Source organism: Haliotis rufescens, unplaced genomic scaffold (genome assembly GCF_023055435.1).
Source record: "Haliotis rufescens isolate VD_foot unplaced genomic scaffold, xgHalRufe1.0.p SCAF_28, whole genome shotgun sequence".
Classification (NCBI taxonomy): Eukaryota; Metazoa; Mollusca; class Gastropoda; order Lepetellida; family Haliotidae; genus Haliotis; species Haliotis rufescens.
The window spans coordinates 5,009,023-5,037,018 of NW_025963979.1; the positions used below are offsets into that span (position 1 = coordinate 5,009,023).

At 40.3% G+C, this 27,996-nt stretch overlaps 1 protein-coding gene across 3 annotated transcripts; it reads left to right on the top strand.

The window, feature by feature from the left end:
* Positions 1–513: 513 nt before the first annotated feature.
* LOC124139600 (meiosis regulator and mRNA stability factor 1-like) lies at positions 514–27,659 on the top strand. Of its 3 annotated transcripts, XR_007223027.1 has the most exons (23): positions 2,323–2,415; positions 3,297–3,455; positions 7,237–7,451; positions 7,991–8,108; positions 8,543–8,709; positions 9,291–9,460; positions 13,308–13,414; positions 14,856–15,814; positions 16,171–16,430; positions 17,120–17,440; positions 18,208–18,371; positions 18,861–19,084; positions 19,996–20,134; positions 20,423–20,514; positions 20,815–20,860; positions 21,637–21,839; positions 22,276–22,503; positions 22,617–22,820; positions 23,142–23,415; positions 23,992–24,111; positions 24,362–24,487; positions 25,455–26,818; positions 26,851–27,659. XR_007223027.1 is itself a non-coding variant. In XM_046506791.2 (22 exons), the coding sequence occupies exons 3-22, from the start codon at positions 7,254–7,256 to the stop codon at positions 26,183–26,185; spliced, it is 4,851 nt and encodes a 1,616-aa protein (XP_046362747.1). In that variant the 5' UTR covers positions 514–648; positions 3,297–3,455; positions 7,237–7,253; the 3' UTR covers positions 26,186–27,659. The 3 variants fall into 3 exon arrangements, 2 of the variants coding, with proteins under 2 accessions (XP_046362747.1, XP_046362740.1); XM_046506791.2 differs by lacking the exon at positions 2,323–2,415 and adding an exon at positions 514–648 and having other exon boundaries at positions 25,455–27,659; XM_046506784.2 differs by having other exon boundaries at positions 25,455–27,659.
* Positions 27,660–27,996: the final 337 nt, after the last annotated feature.

Below are 27,996 nucleotides of genomic sequence, written 5' to 3' on the forward strand. Positions count from 1 at the left end.
ACAGAATTGAAGAATGACATTATATGATAAAGAGGTTATCGCGCTTGTGTGTTTGGAGATGGTAAATATCCTGTACTAGGAATAAACAATATGCTTTTAGATCGCCAAATCTCGCTAAATACAATGTTTATTCCTAATACAGGATATTTACCACCCACAAACACTCGCGTGACACCTCTGGCCTATATATAAAGTGTACGCCGGTCTATTTTTAGATCTCACAATAAGCCAAATATTTGGAATTGCGTGTGAGAAAAAAAGGACTTTATTGCAGGTATTGTGAGAAATGGTATGTCAGAAACCATATACCGATATGTATACAAAAAAAGTTGTTATTAATTAGATCTAGATATTAATATATAAATGCGTATTTATTTCATTTTCCGAACCCGATACTTTGATACGTAACAAAACAAACGGCCGGATATAGATCTGCGGTGACTTACTATTTACTTTCCAGAACACCTTCTTACGTTTTCACAGTTACACATCTTTAGTTTATTTTTTTAAAATGTGGACTTGTATCATTATCTCCCCTTGACGAACCGGAAGTTGTAATTCATTTCAAAATGGCTTCCATGTAGAAACAAGTTGTGTTATTGGAATGATGGATTTTGGTTAGCTGTTCGGGATGTAGTGTACCCACAGGTTTGTTTCTTTGCTTCTTGAAACTTCGATGTATTTGTCCTTGGTTTACATCTTTTACTTGCTTAACAAAGTTTAGAACTCCCCAGCCGCGCCTGTGTTTACAGCAAGTCTTCACAGCGTGTGGTTGAACTGAGTAGGCCCCTAATGCACTGTGACCATGAGTAGGCCAAATTGCCCAACAAGAAGATACAAGAAATGTTAGAATGATGAAATTGATCGACATCATTGCTAACATATAAGGTAGACTGTCATCTACCAGCCGTTAAAAGTGTATGCTATGTATCAGTTTGTATTTTAAGCGTGTGATTTATGCCTAGATCCAAGTACACATGGTAAAATGTACACTTACAACAGAAATGTCAAAAATCAATATGGACATTATAAGGCCATCTGTGACATCAGTGTTTCACAGTAAGTAAACACATTCTCTTGTTTTTTCTTTGAAGTTCTATTTGCTTATCTTACTTTGTGTACTTACAATCAATCTAATCAACATGATCAAGCCAAACATTTTTTATTGTGGGCAAGGTTGCGCGATAGGTATCAGTTCGCACAGTTGGTGCATCGTCCCAGCCCTAGTGTTAACCATGTTGACTGTGTTGCCCAATTGCAATTAAACATGTTAAACTATTTAAAGGTAACCATATGATTACAGATGATAGTTTTGCGTAGTGTATCATAAGATTTCAACCATTTTGGTGTTCATATTTCTAAATGGGGTAAAGTTTAAGGTGGAAATGCTAAAAAGAATTCAGCACTCATGAGTCATGTTTTGTAGCCTTGTCCTGTAAAACGATATTAACTAAGGCACTGTTGATATTTCCCATATTAAAACACTTGTTATGAAACCTCTATTTATCATGTTTAGGAAACTGTCATAGCGGATAGAATGATATATATATACCATGTGTACTCAACACAACTACTGAAGGGTGGCCTATGTAATATGGGACTGAAAACTATATCTATATAAATATTGAAGACATATTGAAAATTCATTTCAAAATTTATCACAACAGAGAAGAGATACAGGTAATAGGTCACTGGTACTTGATACAGTTCAACATATTCAATTGCTACCCAACAACATCATGTTCACATAAACTACTGTAACACTCAGGACATTTTTATCTGTCAGTATCTGATGTAACCTCCCCTGCTTCCAATTCCCTCTTTGCATCTTGCCCTCATGTTCCATACCAGGTTCCTAATCACAGCCTGGGGCATTGCGTTCCTCTCCCAGAGCAGAGCTGCTTGCGTCCCAAGATCATATGGAGCAAGGTGACTCCTATGAACACTGCACCCTAGCTCACCCCCATTCATGTTCCATAGGGCTAAAGTCAGGAGAGCAAGCAAGACACTCATGCTCCATCCTGCGTGTTCCTTGTTGATGAATAAGGCGTTGACAACGTTACCATGGTGAGGACATGCACTATCATCCTGCAGGATCGGACATCTCTGCAGTGACGCATGGTCCTCATGAATGGTACCACAATTGGGGCCAGTATCTAATCCCTGTAGCATTGTGAAGAGAGATTTCCAACAACAATGTGTAATTGTGTCCTTGCAGTAGCTGTAGTGCAACTCCAGACCATTATGGAACCACCTCAAAATCAACAACAGCAGCATCAGCGAAATGTTCATGGCGCATCTGTATACCCGTCTACGGCCATCATGAAATGACAGATTGAATCTGCTTTCATCAGTCAACAGAACTGATGACAACTGACATTGATTCCAACGCTGATGATGCCAGCACTGTTGCAAGTGAGCTTGTCTGTGACGTGGTGTCTGTTGTAGACGAACTGCTGAACGTTGAGAACAGAGAATGAAATCTCTGCTTCTTATGGTGGTCTGGACATTATTGGCGTTAAAGTGTTCAGCACTTATCTGACATGACGTCAGAAATCGGCCACATAGGGCAAGGTTCACTTGGTACCTGTCCGGCTTCTATGTTGTAACCCTATGACAACCTGGTTTTCAAGCATAGGCAACTGTTTCAGTGACCTGGTACTACTGCCACAGCCTCCCAAACACTCTGTGAGTAATGTTAAAATGTGCAGCCACCTGATGTTGACTTTTTACCTGTTTGGAGCATCCCAATTTCTCTGCCTCGATTCTCAACACTCAAAAATGGACGCACTGTTTTACATGTTTCCTGTAATTTACTACTGTTAATGTGGTTTAAAGCCATGCATCCTTACCCTGATTTGCACGTGCAACAACTGGCAACCATGGCAACTGGTTGTGTTCGGGCAATACAGCATTGTTACCATGAACACAATGCTTATATTTGTGAAAAGCTGGTCATTATTTACCATGGTTCAAACATTGCTTTCATTAATAGAGCCAAAACATTAATGTGGACTTTCAAAACTGGGGATTTTCTTATTATAAGTTCTAGATTTGACTGGGAGACCCTCTTCCATACCCATGATACCTACATGGGTGACCCTTCAATAGTCATGATAGTTGTGTATTGAGCATGTTGATTATATGATGCTGTAAATGTCAGGGGGGCATGTGTCTTTGTTGCCATGGTTGCCATTCCCAATAGTCAACCGGGTCAGATTTTCATCTGGTTATGTTGTTTAACCATTTTAAAAAATAAATATATTGACAATTAACTGAACGCTTTTATGTTGCAGGCAAGCATTGGAGTGAGGTGGGAAGGGAAGTAGTTTGGCATGAAGATACCCAACTGTTATCAAACTCAAAGCATCCATCTCATATCAGTCCTACCTGGTCAGCATTGGCTCACCAGGACATTTTCACATCTCTTGCTTCACAAACAACACATTCAAGTGGTAAGGGTATTAAGTCACTTGTTGGTTGTCTCAAGGGCACTTATGATCTTGTGGGTAGTCATTGTCAATGTGTAGGACTCATGCTCACAGAAGTAGGAGTCATTATCATGATTCCTTTACATTTTTTTGTGCATTTATCGAAGGATAACAGTCACAAATTTGTATAAAATCGTGTATCTGTCTGTCAGCGGCATGATTTTCAGGGTGCCCATTGAAGGGAGATCCCTCAATGATCTCCAGCAGAAGGGCTTCTACATCCTCATCAAATCCCTTGAGTAATAATCACATCTAAACACAATGCTAAAGGGTGATGAATTTACCAAAGATAATATCTAAAGCTACGTTGTCCGGCATCATCTGTCAGTAGACTGCCGGGTAGCTATCAAAAGACCATTTTTTAATTTTGTAAATGGGAAATACAACAAGAAACATAAATGGGTTATCACATTGATTTGTATTATACATGTAACATGCATTAATCAGTGAAATGTTTAAGAAAATAGCCAAATACATCCCTGAAAATGTGTCAAATCTCGTAGGTACGGGTAAGGGGTTCCCAGTGCAATGTTTTATTATTAGATTCATAAACTTACTCTTTCCAAGCTAAAGCTCACACCCCTCTGAAAAGCCGGGAAACACCCCTCTGAAAAACCAGGAATAACCCCTCTGAAAACCGGGAAACACCCCTCTGAAAAACCAGGAATAACCCCTCTGAAAACCGGGAAACACCCCTCTGAAAAACCAGGAATAACCCCTCTGAAAACCGGGAAACACCCCTCTGAAAAACCAGGAATAACCCCTCTGAAAACCGGGAAACACCCCTCTGAAAAGTCGTTCTGTCCCTCTCGCAGTTGTTAAAAAATAACATTCAATTTTGATTCCACATAGCCAATCAGATTAGCGGAATATAGTACAACACACATACTTTATTATTAGTTTTTTTCTAATTCCATTTTCAGTTAGGATGGTTATAATACCATCCAATCATCAATGACCATCAAAATGTATTGGTTAGCATATAGGTCAGGGATCCAGAAATATTATAGGATATGAACATGATCATGATGAAAAGCAACTTTCTGCCCCACGTTACATGTATTAGGTACAGTAAACTCTGTTTAAACCGAACTGAGGGATATAATGTTTTTTTAGTCCCGGACATTCGCTGTATATTTTATCATAAAAAAACTGATGGATGTAATAAACATCCTTATAACAAAATAATGGATATAGCAGACTCACTTCGTGGACCTGTGTGTTCTCTGTCAGCAACAGTGTTTATAACCAACTGTTAATCTCTGAGCTGCTCACATGTCACCATGCTCAATAAACAGTTGAAGGCAAGTGATTAACTGTATTTAGTACTTAAACCTTGTCAGCTGAGTATGTCAGCCGAGCTAGAAAACGATTCTGACCGTCTTCTTACGCAGATGTAGAAAACCCGCTGTTTGAGTGGTTCATAGACGTTCAAAGTTAAAACATTCGAGAGTGCATCAGTTGACCCTGAGCTTGTCAGTGATTTGTTGACCCCTCATGATCCAAACTACCTGATGATATTCAACCCTGATGATATTTTTAAAGCCAATGATTTAGTGAGTGAGTATGGTTTGTCACCGCTTTTAGCAATATTTCAGCAATATCATGGCGGGGGGCACCAGAAATGGGCATCACAAATTGCATCCTGTGGGGAATCAAACCCAGGTCTTCAGCTGGACAAGCAAATGCTTTAACCACTGAGATACCCCACCGTCCCTTAACTCTGATGAGACTGGTTTGTTTTGTGAAAGGTTAAAAATGTCATTGATGACATTGTGACGACATTTAACTCTTGTGTCTGGATGTCAATGAAACTGTATCAATAATATATTTATAACATATATTTACTTATGCTATATATTTTATGTCATTTATGAGATGAATAAACATAGTACATATACACTGCACACTTTTGATATTTATTGAGTCACATGGTGTGGTCACGTGACTTGGTCCAAGATGTCCGACAGTCGAAATGCTTATAACAAGTATAATGAACTACAGTTCTAACAAACTAAAATTAGTGGTCTCTTTGAGTTTGTTATAACTGTTCCTTACTGCATTTTAGACCCGTGAAGATTCCAGGGTAGACTAGGTCTTCAGCAACCCATGCTTGCCGTAAAAGATGACTATGCATGTCGTAAGAGGCAACTAACCGGATCTGGTGGTCAGGCTCTCTGACTTGGTTGGTGCATGTCCTCGATCCCAATTGCGTGGATCGATGCTCATGATATCAATCACTGGATTGTCTGGTCCAGACTCGATTATTTACAGACCGCAATCATATAGCTGGAATATTGCTGAGTGCGGCGTTAAACAACAAGCAACCAACCAACTACCGCATTTTTTAATATAAATTTATTAATTGTGATCGTTGGCCAATAAGAAAATATGTATGTTGTATTCAGTATGTTCATGATGTTCATGGGACTAAATTAAACAAAATGGCAAACTGGATATTCTGAAAGAATGTTCATTATGTTCATGTATCCTTTCTGAAAGGGCTCATGGAACGTTTTTAACAATGTTGAAGGCAGAAAAGTGACAATTAGCTGATCATCAATTTGAAATGTGTTTTTAGTGAACAGATGAACCAAGTGCGACACCGTTACAGTGTCATCCGTCTTCAGTTCTCCTGTGGATAATAAGTTTACTTGCACTAAATGGGCTTAGACTTGTACTAATTTATGAATGAACAACTTCTTTATTACAATTAAGGGCGACGTTTCGGTGTAGGTTCTAACAGCGTTATCAAGCAAGTGAACCTACACTGAAACATCACTCTTAATTGTAATAAAGAAGTTGTTCATTCATCAATTCTTATACTTACTTAGTACTCCCAACTTCTAAATGCCTATCAAAGAAGTTGTGCTAATTTGTATTTCTGTTCACTTCAGTTAGAATGACGTACCAGGTCATATTATCGGATTATTGTAGGAATTTATTATCAACTTTTATTTTGTTTAATTGTTCAATTATGTTTAGTCTGTGTTGTCATGGTTATTGTGATAGTATGGATGATAATTTATTTTATTATTATTTACATGATTTCAGTAGATTAAAACCAACCTATTTAAGTTGCATCCAGAAGCTGTCGTATCAATAAAGACAGGACTGACTTAGGAAGATCCGGGTAGAGATTAGTACAGATTGGGCGGTCAGACTCGTCAACTTGGTTGATACATCTCACACTTACAAACCTATTAAATATATATGCAAAATATTTCTTCTTTCTTCAACTTTTATGACAACATCAATTAGGATTGATCAATGCTGAGTTTGTTTACCGAGTCATTAGAGACTCAAGGGTGGGCAACTCTATATTATTGCAGTATGGCTATTTATATGTGTGGAATAAGTGCTTTTCTTTTTTATTATGCATATTCAGTATGCATGCGACCCATTTGGGTCAAGAGACATTGTCCAAACAAATGGGTTCTTTTCTAATCAATTATGAATGAAGTTATGTGTAATTCCACATGAAAACATTCTAGAAATTATCAGTAAAACATGTATTCGTATGAGTAGTCATGACATACCATGAGTCCTGTATTCGATCAAGCAATGAATTATTGTGCTTAGATTTGCATAATTCAACAGTTGACAGAGGGTGTGGATTACAAGATTTACTGATACTGCGATAATATTGAGCCTGCGATAATATAAGAGTCATACTATACCTTTATAAAGGTGGCAGATGTATCTTTGACTGTGAGTTACAGACATGTACACTGATTTCTTGTAGCCACTGCCTGCTGTAAGATGGGAGAAGATTCCCCTGCTATAGGTGTGTTCTGGGACATCGAGAACTGCCCAGTCCCAAAATGGAAATCAGCCTTGAGTGTAGTTCAGCGGATACGGGACCGCTTCTTCCATGGTCACCGAGAGGCAGAGTTCATGTGTGTTTGTGATATCTTAAAGGAACGCAAGGACATCATAGAGGAATTGAACTCAGCACAGGTAACCACAGACAATTTGCTTAAGTTGTGGTCATAGATGGTGGAACACAAGTTTGCACTCAACAACATTGTTACATGGATTCGAAGCCAGGCCTTTTCACCATGTTCACTGTGTACGAATACTTTTCTTGACTGAAGGTCTGCCTGTGTCCTTATTCTGAAAACAAAGAACTTGGCATGGCAACATGATTGTCACATCCATAATGTTGGGTTCAATAAACATGTATTACAAAAAAAACTGATGGTTTAGTCACTTTGCCCACGCACACAAAAAAACAGGTCCTGTAGTAGGAATTGAAAATCCACTTCCCAAAGAGGCCACCCTGACTGTTAGTTGGCATGGAAACATTTGGCACCATATATGAAGTCAAAGTTTCTGTTTAACAGCTGTTTTACCATGGTTACAGGTAGAACCAACATAAAGTACCAGTAATGCTGTTTATGTGCAGGTAGATATCTATGTAACTTTTCTAAACTGATGTTGTTGAAGTACAGGTAGATATCTATGTATTTTTGAAAACTGATGCTGTTGTGTTACAGGTAGATATTATACACATCAGTGCCAGCAGTAAGAATGCAGCCGACGACAAGATTAAACAGAGTCTACGACGTTTTGCCGACACTCACCCACCACACACCAAGGTTATTCTCATCTCAGGTAGGCCACAGCAACCATATTACAGCTGAAAACAAGGGGGCACAGCAGCCCACAATGAGCAATGGGTAGCCTATTTATTAAGGCATTACCATGTAAATGTGTAATGCATAAGTCCAGAGTCCGATTCCCCAAATGGATGCCATGAGAGAGGCCTATTTCTGGTGTCGTCTGTTGTCACATGGCTGGAATATTCCTAAAAGCAGTGTAATACTCTCCCCACTCACAAAGTCAATGGTAATGTCTTCCTTGGCACTTGGTATAACTTCCTTGTGTAATACGGAGGGAGTGGGTCTATTTTATGGCCTGTCATCAGTTGTTAATACAGACAGATTCAGATGCTCATAAAAACTGCAGTTCTTTGAATTTTGTGAATTTGATGTTTTAGTGTGGTTACAATGGCCAGGCTTGTTTGTTATTTGTGATTGGGTTTTCAGGTGACGTCAACTTTTCCATGGACCTTTCTGACCTCCGACACCGAAAAAATTTCCACGTCATCCTCATCCATCGTGCACACTCTCACCCCTCCCTCATCGCATGTGCTAATGAGCACTTCTGTTTCGAGGAGCTTGTGGAGGATGTTCCTTGTCGATCACCATCTAAGGTAAGCCGTTATGAACATGATGAAGGATGGAAATTGTAACAGGATAAAGCCCTTTTATGCACGCTTCAGTGACTTTGGTGGGTTTTGTATAATTATGGAATTGAAATAAGAACTAGCAAGAGTTAGGTTATTTCTCCTCTGATTTTGTTAGGGACACATTTTCTCTTTAACTGAATGTATATTTTGAATAAGGAATAATACAAATTTAATAACCACAATAATTACTCAATGTGAAATGTAATCTGTAACTACAAGGACCAATTTTTTATATAGGTCTTCAGCAACCCAAACTGGTCTTAAGAGGCAACTAACAGGATCAGTCTGGTCAGGCTCGCTGACTTGGTTGATGCATGTCATCGTATCCCAATTGCGTAGATCGATGTTCATGGTAGCAATCACTGGATTTTCTGGTCCAGACTTGATTATTTACAGACTGCCATCATATAGCTGTATAGAGTGTGGTGTCAAAAAAACAACAAACAGTTTCTGCCACCATTTGTCTTTAAAGATGAAGATGAAGCTATTTCAGATTTTCTACTCAACACTGTTGCTTCTAGTCATTTGAATGTTTGTACCTACAGACATTTGAGGGACTGTCAGAAGTAGAAGTACGGGGTTTCCCCTCCCACATGCATACTGATAAGCTGAGGGCCAGGCTTAAGAAGCTGTCTGAGAACTGTGGTGGGCGTGTCACCAGCATCACCCAGGACTATGCCTTGCTCAAGTTCAGCAGTCATGAAGTTGCACTCAGGTCAGTACTCCAAGGTCATCCTAAGGTCACACACCGGTCTCCCAGTTGGGTGCTGTAGCAGTTAGTGTTGTGTGTTGCTGTATAAGTGGAGTAAACAGCACAGTTGAGCAGGGTTACAAAACTTGGGGCGTAGTTGTCTGAATTATTCCTGGTGAAAAAGCTGAACTGACTCTCATGTTGCCAGGATCTGATGGTTGTTGAACCAAATCCCAGATTCACACCAATCATCGGCATAACTCTTTAGCTTGTGGGTTAAGTAAGTGTTCTGCCTATGCTTCTCGAGCAAGGAAATCGTTGTTAACTAGCCCAGAGTGAGGTATAAGTTAGTTCTACCCATAATTTCCACAATATCTCGGCCAATTCACCTATGTTTTGTCTTACGACATTTGAGGAATTGTCCATTTAGGTTTTACATGTGAACCTGTTAGTATTTGAGCCACAACACTGAGGAAAGTATGTGTAGAACTTACTTATATCTCCCTCAGGGCAAGTTGACCTTTATTTGCTGTTTCCATAGGTATTCACACAAAACATTCCTTTAAATGTAATAGTTTCCAAATGCTTTCACTCCCACTCAGTCCAGATGGCACAGTGGTAACCGTAAAGTCAGCGGCTTGATAATCAGTAGGTTTGAAGATGAAGTCCTTGCTGGAAAGGTTTGCACAATTGCTTGACTTGGATTTTATTTGAAGTCTTGAATTGCAAGTAAACATTTAGGATTATCTTTTTAATGTGAAAACATGGAAAGAATATGTATGTTATATACCTACCCTATACGTGAAAAGTATTATGCTACACCTACCCTGTATTTGAAAGGTATTATGCTACCCCCACCCTAAAAGTATTATGCTCCACCTATCATGTTGGTGAAAAGTATTATTCTACCCCTACCCTGTATGTGAAAAGTATTATGCTACCCCTACCCTGTATGTCAAAGGTATTATGCTACCCCCACCCTAAAAGTATTATGCTACACCTATCATGTTGGTGAAAAGTAATATGCTACCCCTACCCTGTATCATGCTGTATGTGAAAATATTATGCTACCCCTACCTTGTATGTGAAAAGTATTATGCTACCCCAACCCTGTATGTGAAAAGTATTATGCTACCCCTACCCTGTATGTAAAAAGTATTATGCTACCCCCACTCTGTATCATGTATATGTGAAACAGAGCCGTGAATCTACCAATACCAGTATGATTAATACAAAAGAAACCATGGAAACAAGTCTGGCAGTGGGTTATAGGGTGGTAAGCATCTGTGACCTGTGTCTCCCACAATACACTGACATGCCATGACACGACTGAAACCATGTTCAGGGCAGCAGTAAACCCAAACCACACTCACAAGACATTGTTTGAGTTGAGCTGGTTTTGTGTAGGTAGTTCCATTTCCTTCATACCACACTCACAAGACATTGTTTGAGTTGAGCTGGTTTTGTGTAGGTAGTTCCATTTCCTTCATACCACACTCACAAGACATTGTTTGAGTTGAGCTGGTTTTGTGTAGGTAGTTCAATTTCCTTCATACCACACTCACAAGACATTGTTTGAGTTGAGCTGGTTTTGTGTAGGTAGTTCAATTTCCTTCATGACTTCAAAAGAGTTTTTATGTCTCGGGGCAATCACGACAAGTTAGCTATCAGCCAGACACAGTAACTCCGTCAACATGGTCAAGACCCTGGTCTTCTAGGGGGATTACTGATTTACCATGACAAGATTCCTGTGACACATTTTCTAACATTGGAAGTCACTCATATCCATATTTAGTTGCCATTTTGACCACCCATACCACATATCATGCATACACAGGCTTTTCATGATAGGTACTGCAGACCAGGTCAGTTTTAAAAGTCCACTGTATGACACTAGGTAATATTGACTAGTGTCAACAGTTACATCTAGAGGATTGAATTAAAGTGTGGGGAGTTGGTAGATTGGCCATGGTTCATGAGTTCTTCCCTTGCTTTGTGTGGCATCAGGTGGCAGGCAAACCTTTCTGTACTACTCTCAAGTTGATTAAGTGTTAGAATTCACTCCAGGGCACCCAGGCACTAGTAAGTCTTCTTAGGTGCTGCCTGTACTTATCAATGTTTGTGTTAATTTGTAAACATTTAGTTGGGGATCCAAATCCAGGAATTTATGTTTACATAATGCAGGGCTCGATTTATGGAACTTGATTTAACCTGCACCAGGTGTATGTTGACATGAAAACTAGTTGCGCCAGAGTAAACCAGTTTGCACCCTGGTCCTATGAATGTATCAATGTTGAAACACAAGCTGCATAAACTAGTCTAAATAAGTTTTGTTTGATTGTTGTTTAACGCCGCACTCATTAATATTCCAGCTATATGGTTTGGTTAGTTTGTTGTTTAACGCCGCACTCAGCAATATCCCAGCTATATGACGGTGATCTGTAAATAATCAAGTCTGGACCAGACAATCCAGTGATTGATATCATGAGCATTAATCTACGCAATTGAGATCGATGACATGCATCAACCAAATCAGTTAGCCTGACCACCTGATCCTGTTAGTTGCTTTTTATGACAAACATAGTGGACTTTTACGGCAAGCATGGGTTGCTGATGATCTATTCTACCCCGGATCTTCACAGGTTAGTCTAAATAAGTACGATCTCGGATGACTGTGTCGCATGTCATGAATTACGCATGACAAAGGGATGAGTGATAGAGTATGGTTAATAAAGCTCAGAGATATTGAGTGTGTTCAAAGATTTATCATACCGTATTTGACGTAATAAGCGCCCAGGGCGCTCTCAAAATTAGAAATAGGGGGCTATTAATAGAATATTATTTTGGTGGAAAAAACAGAGTTGAAAGATAAATTTCGTGGTTTATGCTGACAGCCTGAAATGTTTATGTACGACAGATATATTTTTCCAGAATTAATTATGGGGAGTGTGTATTATACGCGAATAAATAAGTCTTGTGTACATTGATCAATCAGAAGGGGTGCTAATTGGGATTGTCCACTAGCCAATGTATTAGCAAATATCGCTGTGGGCGCTTATTAGAGCGGGGCGCTTATTACGTCGAATACGGTATGTGTTCAAGTAAGGGTCAGTCACACAGAACTTTGAATCTTTTGGACATCCACTTGGTGCATGTTGATATAAATATTAGGTTGCATTTTCAATAATAGGTTGCACTGGTGCATGTTTTATATAGTTAAATCGAGCCCTGTAACATAAGAAACACATTTGCTATAGGAGACATTGATGTTAGATATGTAATGATGGATTCATTTGTGGTCAGTTTTTGTAACAATGCTTCATGTAACATGATGTAGTATTTACCAGTTAGTGATGTTCAAAGAACCTAACACTGCTAAGTAACAATATATGTTATGAAAAATACATGTCTGATATTGGTATTAGTGTTGCATTGGATATTGTAAATTTTCACCTGAATTACAGAATGATATACACATGATATACTTAAAATGAATGTGTTAAGAAGTTTTAAGTATAGACTCCAACAATTTTCCTATTAACATGATTAAGATGGTATTAAGTTTCTAACAAAGTTCAATTAACAAATGGGCTCCACGATAGAATTCTGTTAAGTGCATGATTAAAGTTAGTCCAACACTGAAACAGTGAGATGTTGGGAGGACTTGTGATGGGTTATGTAATTGATTACTAATGATTAGCATATGAAAGCCTTGCCAGTGGCTGTCTCGGGCTGGTACAGGCATGGAAAGCGAGCTGCACATGCTGCATGGGCTTTAGGTGCTGGGAGGCTCAACAGGGTGGGCCACAAACCACCTTACTTACAATTGGACACAGTATGGTAGGTTTTACAGTGCTGTGGGATATTTCAGAGCTCAGAAGAGAATGGATGGGGAGGATGTGTTTGGCCAGAAGATTATTGCCCAGATACCAGCTACATCAAACACAGGGGACAGCACAGTAGGATCGCCTCACACAGGTCAGTGTTGTACAGTGCTCAACCTGTTCACATGTTTATGTTGGGATCTTGCTGTGTTGGTCAAAATACCAGTACACATGTTTAATGGATGTGTGCACAGTTGGTTTCAGTCGACATGTTGGCTGAAATTGGTGTTCAGGATATCTGCTGTAGCCTGCTGTCAGTGTATGACAGAGCTTATGCTGGGTCCCTATGTTGGAAGAGTTGGGCAGGAGTAATCTGTCCAGTTGTTCATGGGCAAAGTAAAGGAATTATTTTATTTTTTTTATTTTGTAAACATATTTGTTTGAATATTTTCTATGTATCCTTTAAGTCTTGACCAAGTCCTTTTTGAATTTCTTCTTTGACACTGCCCCCATCATGTACAAGTATTGACATGTTGTTTTCCCTACCTTCAGTAGATGATCAGCAACATGGGAGTTCTGTCTGCATGATCAGGGGAATCCAAGTATGTTCCCAAAAATTACCTGTACATTCAGGGAATGACTTCCGCCTGTATCCAAAAGTTGCATATGTATGCATTGACGCTTAACCCTTTTAATTATATATACATATATACAACTCAAGTCCTAGACAAATGTAAATACCATACATGTTGGTCAATGTATGAAGAATTACTCATGTTCAATAGATATTAAATGGATGCCCAAACATACATAATGGAATGTTGTATGAATGAACGCTCATGAACGCAACACATCTGACGTCATAGATCGGTGACTAGAGATGCAACATTTGTCTCATGCAGGATTAACATGTATAGTTTGGAAATTAAAAGAATAAAGATACTCTTGTTAGTTTTGTCATTAAGTGTAACACATTGGAACCATCTTTTCTTAACATACATACTTCTCTACATGTTTGTATCATGTCTATGGTTCACCTTTCTTGTTGTGGTGAGTATATACTTGAGGGGGGATACGGATGAAAGTTTTAACTCTGCATGAAAGTTGAAGGAAGTCTTGGTCTTTGTCATAACCCAAATGTTGCCCTTTGAGTAAATTCCAAGATTCCAATGCTATAGGATCCAACCTTACAGACTGCGGGGCCCCTGTTTATGGCATGTTTAAATCTTTGACACTTGATCTGAGCATGTGTTGGTGTTTACAACTGCAAAAACATGTCACGTGTCAAACACAGATAATTATGTCCCCTTGTCGATCAGGGTTAGAATTGGTCGTCACCAACCCATACTTGTAAGAGGCGACTAAAGGGTGGTGAGACTTACTTACTTGGTAGGTCAATGTTCATGTCAATCTCTGGATTGTCTGGTCCAGACTCGATTATATACAGAGTCCTGTCATATAGGTGAAGTATTGCTGAATGTGGCATTAAACGACAAGCAAATATGTTTTACAAGTTTTAGTGTACTGAATTTCATAGTGGATAAAATTAGTTGTATCCTACTTGATGTACTTAGTCTTATTGTTAATATTTCCAGGTTATACAAAGAGGTCTAAACTTTCGATGCCCGGTTTTGGAAGCCCTAAACATTATAATCGACACAGCAGTCCATCCGGCGACAGACGGACATTCCGCAACAACTCCCCATATCGGGGGTGTGTGAGTGCGCCTGTAGCCAGTGGGTACACCTCAAGCCCTGAGGCCAACAACAGGCCATCAGATGTTGATGCTGACAAACAGCCTGACAACTATTCTACAAACGGGAAGCGTCCAAGTCGAGAAATGTTGATGCTGCAGCAGCAGCGCTACCAGGAGAGTCAGCATAAGCTGAATGGGGGCTGTGGAGGAGGGGGAGATGCTGGGGATGAGATGGACGGTACAGGCGAACTGGATAACCACAGATACGCTCAGCGAGTTGGGCACTGGTCTGGAGATGAGAAAGGGAAAATACAAAGCTACAAGAGAAGGCATTTCAGTGGATCTCACTCAGATGAACAGACCGAGAACTATCATTACTATTCTGCCCTAAGCCATAATTCAAGCTTTACCTATGGGAGTGGCAGCCCTATCCACAACCCACAGCGTGTCCGACATGGCAGTGGTCCTTTTGGATGTCGTCCCAAAAGTGTCCCATATGAGTTGGACCACCCATATGGCTCTTCATGGCCTCCACCGCAGGACAATGAGTTCTTCCACAGAGGGAGCCCAAACTTCCGTTCGTACAGCCCTCGGCGCTACAACTGCATGAACTCAAACCAAAACAATTGTAACTATCAACAAAACAACTACCACAACAACTTTCACAACAACATCAATAGTAGCAACAGCTTCCAGCCCATCATGCCTGGTGCATCGCCCCCAGGGTCCCCGCTGACAGATGGCTCCTCACCCCAGGGGATGGGCCCAGTAGAGCTAGTGGTCACAAACCTTGACTACAATATCAGTGCCAAGGAGTGGAGGAAGATCCTGTTCACCACCTTTCATCCTCATGTCAAGGTTGGTAGGATATTACTCAAAACGAGTTTAGATGACAATCAAGAATTGTTCTCCTTCAACCTTATCCATTTAGTAAATTTTGATCTTTTTACAATTTAAGTTATTATGCCATGTTCAGTATAAGATTCAAAGAAACAAAATGAATATGTCAACCTTGAATATCAACAAGCCACAACATATTATGGTACTAACAGATAAGAACATGCCAATATTTTAGAATCTAGTGGCACTAGGTCAACCTCATTTTCAGTAAACCAACATGGGCTTGTGCAACTTTCCTAATACCTTGAGGTGTTTGTTGAATTAATGGTGATATACAGCTACCCTGTCATTGTGAAAAATATTATTGACTTCAGGTTTTGAATGTGCATGTGAAGACCCAGCTGGACAACACTTGTATTGGCATGATTAAAGTCCCCACCATAGAGGAAGCACGTTTTGCAATCTCCCAGTTTCACAGAAAGAAAATTGGCTACAAGCGTATCCAGGTCAGCCTGAAGACGGACGATGCCCACACAGCAAGCGCAAACATCCGTGCCGAAGCCATTGCACTGCTGCAGGAGGCTAAGGGCAATGTTCTGCCACTCTTCAAGTTCATCGAACTGTTTGACAAGAGGTAAACAAATGACAGTGAGCCTTTCAGATAGTGTAAATCTTTTCTGCAATCCTTTCTCACTAGACTGTTTTCATTACTATTCTTTGCAAGTACAGGGGTAGATTTAACAAATTTGTCTGTAGCCAGCAGGGCTTGCTCCTTTTGAAAGTTACTGGCCCTTCTCCAAACTTAACTGGCCTACAACTAATGGTGAAGACCGCAAATTGGCGGAACCTGCGGTTGCATAGCCACCTAGCAGGGCTCTGAAAGTTTTAGAACTCCTCACCCCTAACACGTTTTTTCCTGCACTGTGATTAAATCTTGTCTTCAAATTGCCTTAACTCATGGTGATTCATTAGCAAATACAAAAGTTGTTGTACACAAGATTACCAAATGGCATCTGGTTGTCATTCTACTGAGATGATCCAATAAAAATTCTTGAACATACAAGAAGGGGTGAGACTTTGACTAGCCAGACGGGCCCACCTACTTGACGTTTCACCAAGCCCTTTGTCATTTTAACTGGCCACGGGCCAACAGGCCAGCAGTTAAATCAACCCCTGCAAGTAAATGTATATGCATATTGTCTTGTAAGAAATAAGATTATGAAAGTGAGTTGTTTCTAAAGAAATTCTGGTGATCAAATATGGTTATTGAAATAGTTTTAAACTTCAGCCTTTGTGTTTCTAAGATATATTATTTTTCACTAGGTACCACAGATCCATCAGTGTCTCCGAGCTGTACAAGATGCGTGACACGCTCGACATCCGTGAGCAGGGTGGGGCAGGTAGGATGGTGTATCTGGCCCCAGTACTTGCCAAACCACCCACCCCACTAGAGGCCTCAGACACAGAGGGGGAGGATGTTTTGGAGGAGCCTGTCTGTGCCAGTCACTGCCCCGAGGGAAGTGTGTTCTATGCGGAAGCCATGAACTCCTCAATGTTGCCCAATGTCCGCATCCAGTTGAAGACGCTCGCTGCCCAAGTCCACTCCATGCTGCAGTCTCACAATGGCCACATGCCACTCATGAGGTTAGCATAACACACAGAAGATTATCTCCAAATTCCGAAGTATTTTTGTAGTTAATTTGGCACATCCTACTTATATAGACATTTCTCAGCTATAGTCTGGAAGGTAATTTAGCGAGCATTCATTGTAACAGCCATCTGCATAATGCTACCCCTGCGTCACAGGGCCATATGACACAGTTGAACCAATCAACTCAACTCGAAAGGGTGCACAGGAATCACGCACGTTGAGACGCCCAATGCTAACACTGTATTCGTGCGTGCGTGATTCCCGTGCACCCTTTCGAGTTGAGTTGATTGGTTCAACTGTGTCATATGGCCCTGTGATGCAGGGGTAGCATTATGCAGATGGCTGTTACAATGAATGCTCGTTCCTCGTTCCACCCGTAACTAACAGGTCTGGTTGTTGATGTAATATAGTGATAGCTAAATAGACAGATTATTTATTCATGCACTGATTGTCTTTAAATGTAATATCCAGTTATGTATGACTGTTTAATAATCTCATACCAACTTTGACTGGAGTAGGTCCGATGGTTTTTCAGATATTGAAGTAAATGTCTGTACCTTAAATTACCTTCCAGACTATAGCTCAGTCTATAGTATGAGCCAGTTTCACTACTTTGTAACGAGACATGACAGGGGCGGTAGGGTAGTCTCGTGGTTAAAGCATTCACTTGTCACGCCAAGGGCCAGGTATTAGCTGGAACATTGCTAAAGGCAGCGTAAACCCATACTCATACCACTACTATCCCTGTTTATATTTCCAGTTTCCCGGCCTGTTATGCTGCTGAGTTCAGTGCCCTGGTGTCAGTGAAGGAGGGCGTGCCCCTGGAGCACCTGATCAGCTGTGTGCCCGGCATACAGGTGCAAGTGTCTCGGCTGGGTGTCAAGAAGGTGCAGTGGATGGAGAACCAACCTCCCCAGGCTATAGGTGCGATCACCATCACAACATCCCCTTTTGCAATTATGAATTAACTGACGTTATAAACCTCCAGTGATGCATGACCATTGTTACAACAGGTTGTTCTTTTCTCCGAAAATCTCTCTGCCCACGGGATTCTCGAGCTGTGCGCTTTTGACTGAGAACTTTCGAGTGCTACAATTGAAATTTCAGAATTAAAGTTATGTCATGTAAACAAAAAAGCATCTTCATATCTGTCGGTTTATAAGTCAGATATAAACCTTCTCCTATGGCTATCCGTGAAAATAATGCACTCCAGCGCAGGAAAAGCCCTTGGGCCTACGGCCCGCAGGCTTTTCCTTTGCCGGACTGCATTATTTTCACGGATAGCCATAGGAGAAGGTTTATATCCTATACATAGCACATAAAAAAGGGCCTCTACGCATTATTATTAGTTGAGGTCATGTTAGATATATTTATGTCATAGACATTTTGAGTAAATAACATGACTTGTTGCAGAGTTCGGTCGGCAGTCAGCTACAGCCAGCCCCCTGTTGTCTCACCAGCTGGGGCAGATAAGCCGCGAGGTGACAGATCTTCTCAAACACAGTGCCAACTGCCGAATGCCAGTGTCCAAGTTCATTCCAGCATATCACCATCATTTCGGGCGTCAGTGTCGTGTAGCAGACTACGGGTACACCAAACTCATGGAGCTTTTCGAGGCTATTCCATATGCTCTGCAGGTAAACCATTTTAAAACATTTGAACTCACTCATTTCTCGGATATTAAAAGTGAGTTTCTATTCCTTTTTGTGCATAAAGAACGACTTCAAAGTTTTTGATCTTGGAGTGGCCTTTTGAATGTATGTCACCAGAAAGTATGTAAGATTGACTATCATTAATAATACAGGAACAGAGTTTGTCCGTCTGTCCATCCACTTCTCAAATGGAAATATTTTCTCAAAAGCTATTTAAGTCAGAGAAATAAATTTTTACACACTGTTACTGGTCTTGATCTAAAATGAGTTTGAAAATTGGTGTTGTTCATTAATTGTTTAAAGAGTTATGGCCCTTGCTCGGTGCTTTTCTACTTAGTGCAAACTGCTTGGAATTGGGACAGGCTTTCTCAAACTACTGAAGTTTCAGGAATAAAACTTTGCATGCTTATCTACGAGATACTTATCAATACTGAGTTATTTGTTCCAGAGAACATGGAGAAGGGGTCTTTTGTTTGTATTAATTTCACATTTAATCCTTTTTATTTGATGACATAAAGTGGCCAAGTGCCTATCTCTTCTCAAGGCTTAAGACTCATTTGTATGATTTATATTCACTACTATGTGAACAAACAAAATTGTAATGTGACCCATGCCGGGGGATAGTGATAAAGTTGTTTTCTTGTTATGATTATAGTGACATTATAATGAAGTGTAAGAATCTACATCAAATGTAGCTGCGATCATAATAAAGATGTTGGTCACTAAAAATATTAGTTTCTAGTGGGGATCCTAAAAAAAATACAGATTTGGGGAGGGTCATGAAAAAACATTTTATAGTAAAATATTAAGTGCTTTTACATTGTCCTTTCAGGCTTGTTTTTTAAAATAAACTTTTGGATTTGTGTTGAGGGGATAAGAGTGAGTGATTATTTCAGGTTCTTGGTACCGGAGATCGTAAGATCCTGACTTTGAGTCACCGTGCTCAGATTCGTCGCTTCACTGCTGATCTACTCAAGGTGCTGAAGGGTCAGCCTGCCAAACAGCTGGCAGTGGAGGAGTTCCCTGAGGCTTTCGGTGAGCTCTGGTTACCACTCTACAATATATAGTGGATTTTATAACCCCTTGTCGTTGATTGCTTCTTGATGAAATGATCAACTGTAAATGCCAAGTGATTTTTATGTAAAATATTCAATGTCTTTTCCAAATGTTCAGAGCTTTCATTAAATTTGTTCAGTGAATGATTTGAAAAGCTTGATTATGAAAATAAAAAATTTGATATTCCTTTTACTCATGTATACTGTTTGAACAGCTAAAGATGCCATGTAATAGCCCTAGTGTCTAACTACAATCCTCTGTGTACAGAAGCCGTGTTTGGCAAGGCCTGGGATGTTACGGAGTATGGAGTCTGCTACATCGAGGATCTTCTCATGGAGATCCCTCCATCAACTCTCCTGGTGAGTCCAGCAGGGGCCTTAGTAGGGGGCAGTAAGTTAAAATTAAACACTGCAGTTGCAATATTTGAACCATATAGTGACATGAACAGGTTTCCTTAGATTTATCAGGGTCATAACATTATTAAATATATTTAGTAGAGCAAAACAGTTGCATAATATAGGTTTACCACTGGCATTGAAATCTGGATCAATTTGAACAAGTACATTATTCCTGTGGTAATTTTGTATAATCTGTCATGTGATCTGCATAACTGTATATTGACATGGTACGTTCTATATTGTTGAATGATCTTACTTCAGATGACTGTGGAGGAAGGGAAGTCTTTTATTTCGGTTCCCAAGAGAGGTAGGTTACACAACCATAGCATCTGTGTCATGGGGAAGTTAAAGTAGGTTATAATACACTGGACCTGAAAGGGCAGGGGAATAGTTACAACAAGGAATTCCTGCCATCCATCCGTCTGTCCTTCCGATGACATTTTCCTTAGGATCTACAACTTGAGAACTACTGCATAGATCTTTTCAAACTTTTTATACCTAACGGAGAGGTACAGTGCAAAGTTTGATTTCAATGTTTGGAATATCTGTATAAATATGGCTTTTTTTCATATTTTTTCTTAAATGTTTTTACCTTAACATTTGTATGACCTTTAACCTGAAAATTCTGCATGGATTCTTTTCCATTTGGGGGAACAGTTTCTGTACCAATAGATTTGCAATGCAAGTTTGATTTGGATAAGTGGATTTTCTGAGAAAAGATTGCCTTCTCATGATGGAGTCGGGGGTATTAGTGAGCCCTGCACACCTTTTCTCTTGTTTAATAATAATAGTGCTATTTATGTAACGCTAACGTTCCACATTACTTCAGGACATGGAAAAAGTGCATATTTATTACCAATTCCATAGATGTGCATGTATAGCTATTTTTAACAAGGATAACTTGATATTATCTTTGATTGTGTTTTCAGAACTTATATTTCTGAATTTTGAAAGCACATTAGTGACTGTTTATTTTCACTTTTCAGAAACAGACAATCTTAAAAAGTAAAATAAAAAGTAATACCAAATATAGCTGAAATAAGAAGTAACGGTTTTGTACAAGTTTAATTACGTTGTCTTCAGACCAGACATCGGAGGAGATGGAGCGCACTAAACAGTTTGCCCTAGAAGTAGTTGACCTGCTGAAGCACAACCCGCGATGCCGCATGCCATTTAACAAGTTTATCCCTGCGTACCATCACCACTTCGGCAGACAGTGTAGAGTAGCCGACTATGGCTTCACTAAGCTTACTGACCTCTTCGAAGCTGTGCCTCAGGTTGTGGAGGTAAGCCCACTGCACATTAGACGAATGAAGGCTGAAATTCTGCATTGTCTTCCTTACTTGGAAAATGCCTTGCATGTCAATTGAGAATCTGAGGATGTCTGTTGAGTCAGTAATTTGGGACACCATAAGCAGTGCTGGTTGCATTTCTTGTGTATTGATATTGTTACCTGTTCAAAATTAACAATGCTGAGTAAAGATTATGTTGTTCAATTCTACAACTTTAGTTGCTTATCCAAGTCTAGTAACATTCCCTTTGGTCTAGTTTCATTGTCCATACAATAAGAATCTGAAGAAAATTATTCATAGAGCCAAGTTCAATCTATTAGACTGAACAGTTGTTGGCGCAGACTGTTCCCTGTAGACAATGATGTAAATACCATTGTGTTAGTGGTAACATTCTTTGGGCACTCTACTAAACATGAGTCCTCTACTCCAGCTGGAGGAGGAGGGTGATGAGAGACTGCTGCGGCTCACGCAGCCAGAGATGAGGAAGGTTCTGTCTGAACAGATCACAAACCTGCTCAAGATACAGCCAGGTCATGGCATGGTGAAGGACGAACTTTTACCAGCCTTCACTCGCCAGTTCAGCTTCAATCTTCACCTACAGGATTTCCAGGTGGTGTCACTAGATGCTCTGCTGGCCAGACTGAGACACATCATCAGTGTGAGTAGTGCCAATGTGGTGTTCAGATTGTGAGAATCAAATTCCTTTGACTTGACCATGGGGCCATCTTAGGCTTCTGAGATAACTGAGTATATGGAATTCTTTTTCTTCAGATTGAGACCTACAACAATGTGGAATATGTTGTGTTGATGAAGACCACAGAGTTGCCTCCCCTTGCCCTTCGTGTTCTGCAGCTGCTAATGGATCAGAGCTCTGGCTGTCTCCCCCTGGTGGAACTGTGCAGCTGGTACAAGACCACCTTTTCTGAAGAGTGTGATGTCCAGACCATCAAGGAGGAACTTGTAGATTTCGTTCATGTAAGTCCACAGCTGTTGAGATTCAAACTGTATTCAGGGTTTAAAAGCTGCTGCGAAAGCATAAGTCACTCACTCACATTCTAAAGAAATTCCTATCTGCAACATGAATCTTAAATCCTGTTATTTTTTCAAGCAATCATTATAACGTTATGCCAGAGGGGGAATGTAGATAAATGCAAGTAGAAGAATGTCAAATATTCAATTTGCGCCAAATGATAAGGATATGTAATCTGTAGACAATAAGATTTTGTTGTGCCAAGCACTAAAGTTGTTTTTACAGCAACATGGTCTGTTAATTATCTGAACTGTGACTTCTTCCAGGTGTCGGGGGACGATGATGGCTCAGCCGTGATCCGCCTGACAGCACTTCAGACTCTTGCTCGAGATATCCGCCACATGCTGATGCGCCATGGCCGAATCCCACTCCACCAGTTTGACAAGATATTCTTCGAGGTGCATGGAGTGGAGATGAAGCCAGCGCTGCATGGGTTCGACTGCACCCACACCCTCCTGCAGGCCATCCCCCATGTTGTGTCTGTTCGAGGGAAGGGTAACCGCAAATACGTGCAGCTCTCCCCAGCCATTAAAGTGCCAGGTCAGTTGCTGTAGTTCATGTCATGCTAATGTCATGCTTATGTCATGCTAATGTCATGCTAATGTCACTATAATAGGCATTTGTCATTTGAAATCAGTTTTGAAGTTGGAAGTTACTTGTCAGAAATATATTCCCTGCCATTTCACAAAAAACATTGGCATTTTCAAAATATTATGCGAGCTATATACCATGTGTGTTGAAAAATGATATTTTAGGTTAGTATCTGTGCTTTCGTCTATTTGGCCTCCATAGGTTTAGTTGAAAGGTCATGTCTCCATGTAGACACTAGATACGACATGATTCAAGAGAGCAGTACGCTCTGCTTGATCCCACTCAACACTTTTGTAAGCCAAGGATCCCTTGATTCGTATGTACTCACATCTCGGTGAAGCAGTTGAATTCCAAATAGAAAAGATCCCTGATTGCCATGCTTGTCCAAATAACCATTTGATGTTAACTGCTTAGTGAAGAATGTACCTGGATGGGATACATAATCTGTGCATAACATCACATAGCCTTTGTCTTGCTTGAGCCTTGACAACCACCTCTCACTTCTCCATGCTCTTGTTGTCATAGCTACTCTGCCAGCCTCGCTCAAAGCCAGTCCAGCTCGCATCTTCTTTTCCGGGGACCACAAGGCACTGAATGCTGGGAAGGGAGAGTCCTCGAACGATTCTGGTGTCAATGATGCTTTAGGTAGATACTCTTCCATTTGCTTTAGTCTTGCATAGGTGAATCAGGTTAATTCTTGTATTCTTGAGTATTTGTTTTTCAAGTGGTGCAGCCAGTGAAAATGGGATTTCTTGCTGATCTTACTCAGAAAAACATTGAGGAAAACCATATTTCAGGAGGAAGGTTTTTTCACTCAACCTAATCAAGTGAAATATTGATTGTAATACAGCCTATATATCTATAATAGTCTATATATAGCCACTGACACTTTCAGATGAGGAGCTTGACAGGTCCCATGTTGATGTACTGAGCCAGCCAGTGCCCTCTGCCATCCCATCCCCTGAGCTCAGACCAGATCTTCACCATGCCAAGGACCTCATTCAGCTTGACTCCCCACAAGGTACATGCAAAGGTCACCAGCTCTTGTAATCAATCAGAATATTGATCACAACTACTCAAAGGCAAAAGTAATGTTAAAGATTTATCGCCAAGTGAAAGTTAATTGCAACATGGGTGCTTTGGCTTTACAAGATGATCAATATACTAAGTACACAAAAGACCAACTGGATGTGTGTTGGTGGCATGATGAAAGACACCTCAAATTGTTTCATCTTCACACTGTTATGACCAGGTGTTACACTGTAAATGAAAAGAAACATTCTAGGCAGAAAGTTCATTTGAATCTTGAACATATTGAAAACTCAGATTAGTTCTAAGTCTATAATGAAAGGTTTTGTGTGCTTTTAAAACATGATCAGTTTTTTTATTTAAACATATTTCATTCATATCACGTGAAAAGGATTGAGTACAAATTTTTTTTATAATGCCTTCTCCTAAACCTATATACAATAATGCCCCTACACTGACAGGGATCGAATCATGAAGATCTGTTTAGAAAAAAGGTCTTCAGCAACCCTTGCTTGTCGTAAGAGGCGACCAACTGGGTCAGGTTTGCTGACCCAATTGTGTGGACCGATGCTCGTGATGTCAATCACTGGACTGTCTGGTCCAAACTACCGTTGTATCGCTGAACTATTGCTGAGTGTGGCATTAAACAACAAAACAGAAAAACAAACACTTACAGGGATCACAGGAAAGTGTGTACAAGCGACGAGAATAGTATGCAAGAATAACCATGAGTTACTCGAGCCAGACTAGGCATACATATTCTTTTCGAGTACAGGAAGCATGTTGGATGATCATGTATCCATGTTCAAAGTGCTTCTTTCAGGTTGATCATGGATTTTTTTTATTTTGGAATAGTTGTATGGGGATGTAATTAACGTTGTGACAGTGATAGGATTTAAAAGCATGAGAATATAACCAACAAACTTTTCACTGTTCTTAATTTTCGTTTTGCGTTGTAGACCAAGACATCTTGTTTCTGACTGATGAGGAGAAGCGAGGACAGAAAACTCCGCTTTGTCTGACTCCAACATCTGAGCTGCTGCAGTTTGCTGCCCAGTGTCTCGTCATCCGACCACCAGAGGGAGCTGGCAGCAGTCGCAGTACGTCACCTGCTGGTGACAGCCAACAGGGACTCGCTAGAAATAGTGCACTCACCCTGGCTGTCACGGCAACAGAATTCGGTGACCATGACCCTTCGTCATCCAATGAACTGCTGGAGCTACTTAAAGGAGGCTGGTGGAAGGCAAGTCCGGAACAACTGGAAGAAGTAAGCAGAACTTTCCGTGTTACAGCCTCGGGACGGGAGAGTCCAGCCGATCCAGCATTACGTAGCCATGGACACACTCCCAGTATAGAGCCCGCAGAGAAGTTACCTAATGGTGAAGAGTCTAAGCCAAGTGTTAGCTTGGCTACCTCCATCCTAATGGAAGTCTCTGCCTCTGAAGGAGGCAGCATCAACACCACTCTGAAGGATGCAAGCAGCAGTTTTAGCAGTGATGAAAGTAGTGAGCAGAATGTTGCCCACGATGTGTCCTTTGACGAGATGTTTAAAATGAGTATGCCCCTGGAGACAAGCTCCACTAAGTCCAGCACGGGGTCGACCACCGACACCCCAGTCTCCTCACCGAGGAAGTCCCGCTCCAGGATGGCAGCTAGGTTTGTTAACCCCATACACAATGACAGTGCTTGAGACAAAGAGTTGCTTGTGTAGGACAGCATGGCTAGTGTCAGGGTGGCCCTGCAACACAAGATGGGAAGTGTTCCATGAAGTATTTGAATAATATCCGGTTCATGGAGTGACACTAGAAGGAGGCCATGTTGGAATGTGAAGAATGAAGTGTACTCTTACAAGATGTATTTGTCAGCATGCGTGTCGCCTGGATGAGACATGCGGGCAGAAGTTTATGTAAATCCATGAAGACTGTCACTGGGGATGTAACATTTTACCCTGTAAAACAAGTTTTACGCTTTTAGAGTGATTACAAACCTAGACCTAGCATCTTGACGACATATTGTAGATTTCATCACTGAATTTTAGTGTTTTAAATTATAGTTTCACTTATGCTTGCGTATCTTCCTGTATGAGAAATGTTTTAATTTTGGTAATTCTTACATGAAGAATGTACATGAATTAGAAAATGAATTTAATTTGAATGTTTGGAAGTATGTCCTATTGAATTAGTTTTGCCATGTATTGGAAATACAATACAGATACCGCTGCCTCCAGGCACAAGTCACATTGTATCGGCTAGTCTCCAGGTACAAGTCACATTGTATCGGCTAGTCTCCAGGTACAAGTCACATTGTATCGGCTAGTCTCCAGGTACAAGTCACATTGTATCGGCCAGTCTCCAGGTAGGATTAGGTTTGTGTACTTGTATATACCAAGTACTTGTTTCTAGTTTCCAGGACACACAATGGGATGTGTTGTTTATGTTCAGTGGTGTTGTAGAGGAAGGGACATGATGGGACTCGCACCTAATGACCGCAGTTGAAACCTTGCAGTGTTACTGTATCTCAGTCTGTTGAAGAAAACAGTTTTGTTGAGTTTACAGATATTATCGAATCTAATGATTGCATTAGTTTCATGTTAACAGGGAGTTTTGAAAGCTGTTGCTGTGGTAACCACACTAATCAAAGTGATTCCTGATTGGTGCCGTGATTACACAGCTGGCTATCTGGTTGCAGGCCAACACTGGACCATGTAAACGCAGTATCGCCTGCATCATGGTCGGCCAGGTCATGGGTGACGTAGCTGGATACACAAGTTCAATGTCTTTCCCTTCTTTGGCAACTTGTCTTGTATGTATTACAAGTGTGATGGTTCATATTTAGTTACTAAAAGTTATTTGTACTTATTTACTTATTTTCGCTATATTAGTACATTTTCGTATGTATTTCTCCAAGTGCTAAAGTGTCATGTAGAGGTACATGACGGTAGTGATCTGGTACACCATCTTACAGGTGTAAGAGGGGATGATGCTGGCTCTAGGCCTCAATCTTGAGGCAAATTCATGAAGGAATAGGTTTATGAAGTGTATTTGCATTAAGTCCAGTTCAAGGTAATTCCTGCATGTGTGCATGCAGTGTATTGTACATGATTCTCAATGAATTTGCTGCTTTTCTATAATAAAAGTGCAAAAATATAAAAAGTTCTGAATTTATGGTGTCCCTGTCGTTCCCTTCACATGAAGCTAGTGTGACCTGTAGTTACTAATTCTCCAATGTTTTATGATAAGGTTTTCAGAAGTTTCAGCATCTGACTACCACGTGAGCCAAGATCTGTTTATCTGTATTTTCACATTATTTTAGTATGACACTTTTGATTTGAGATAGTTGACATCTTAACTTGTCCACAAATGTTTGCAAAAGACATTATCTTCTTATTTTGTATTCCACATTGAAGTTTCTATCTCCAGTGCTTGAAACAATGGTAAATAATGTGTCGAATCCCAAATTGAAACAATATGTATGTGAGAAACCAGTCAATTGTATTACAAA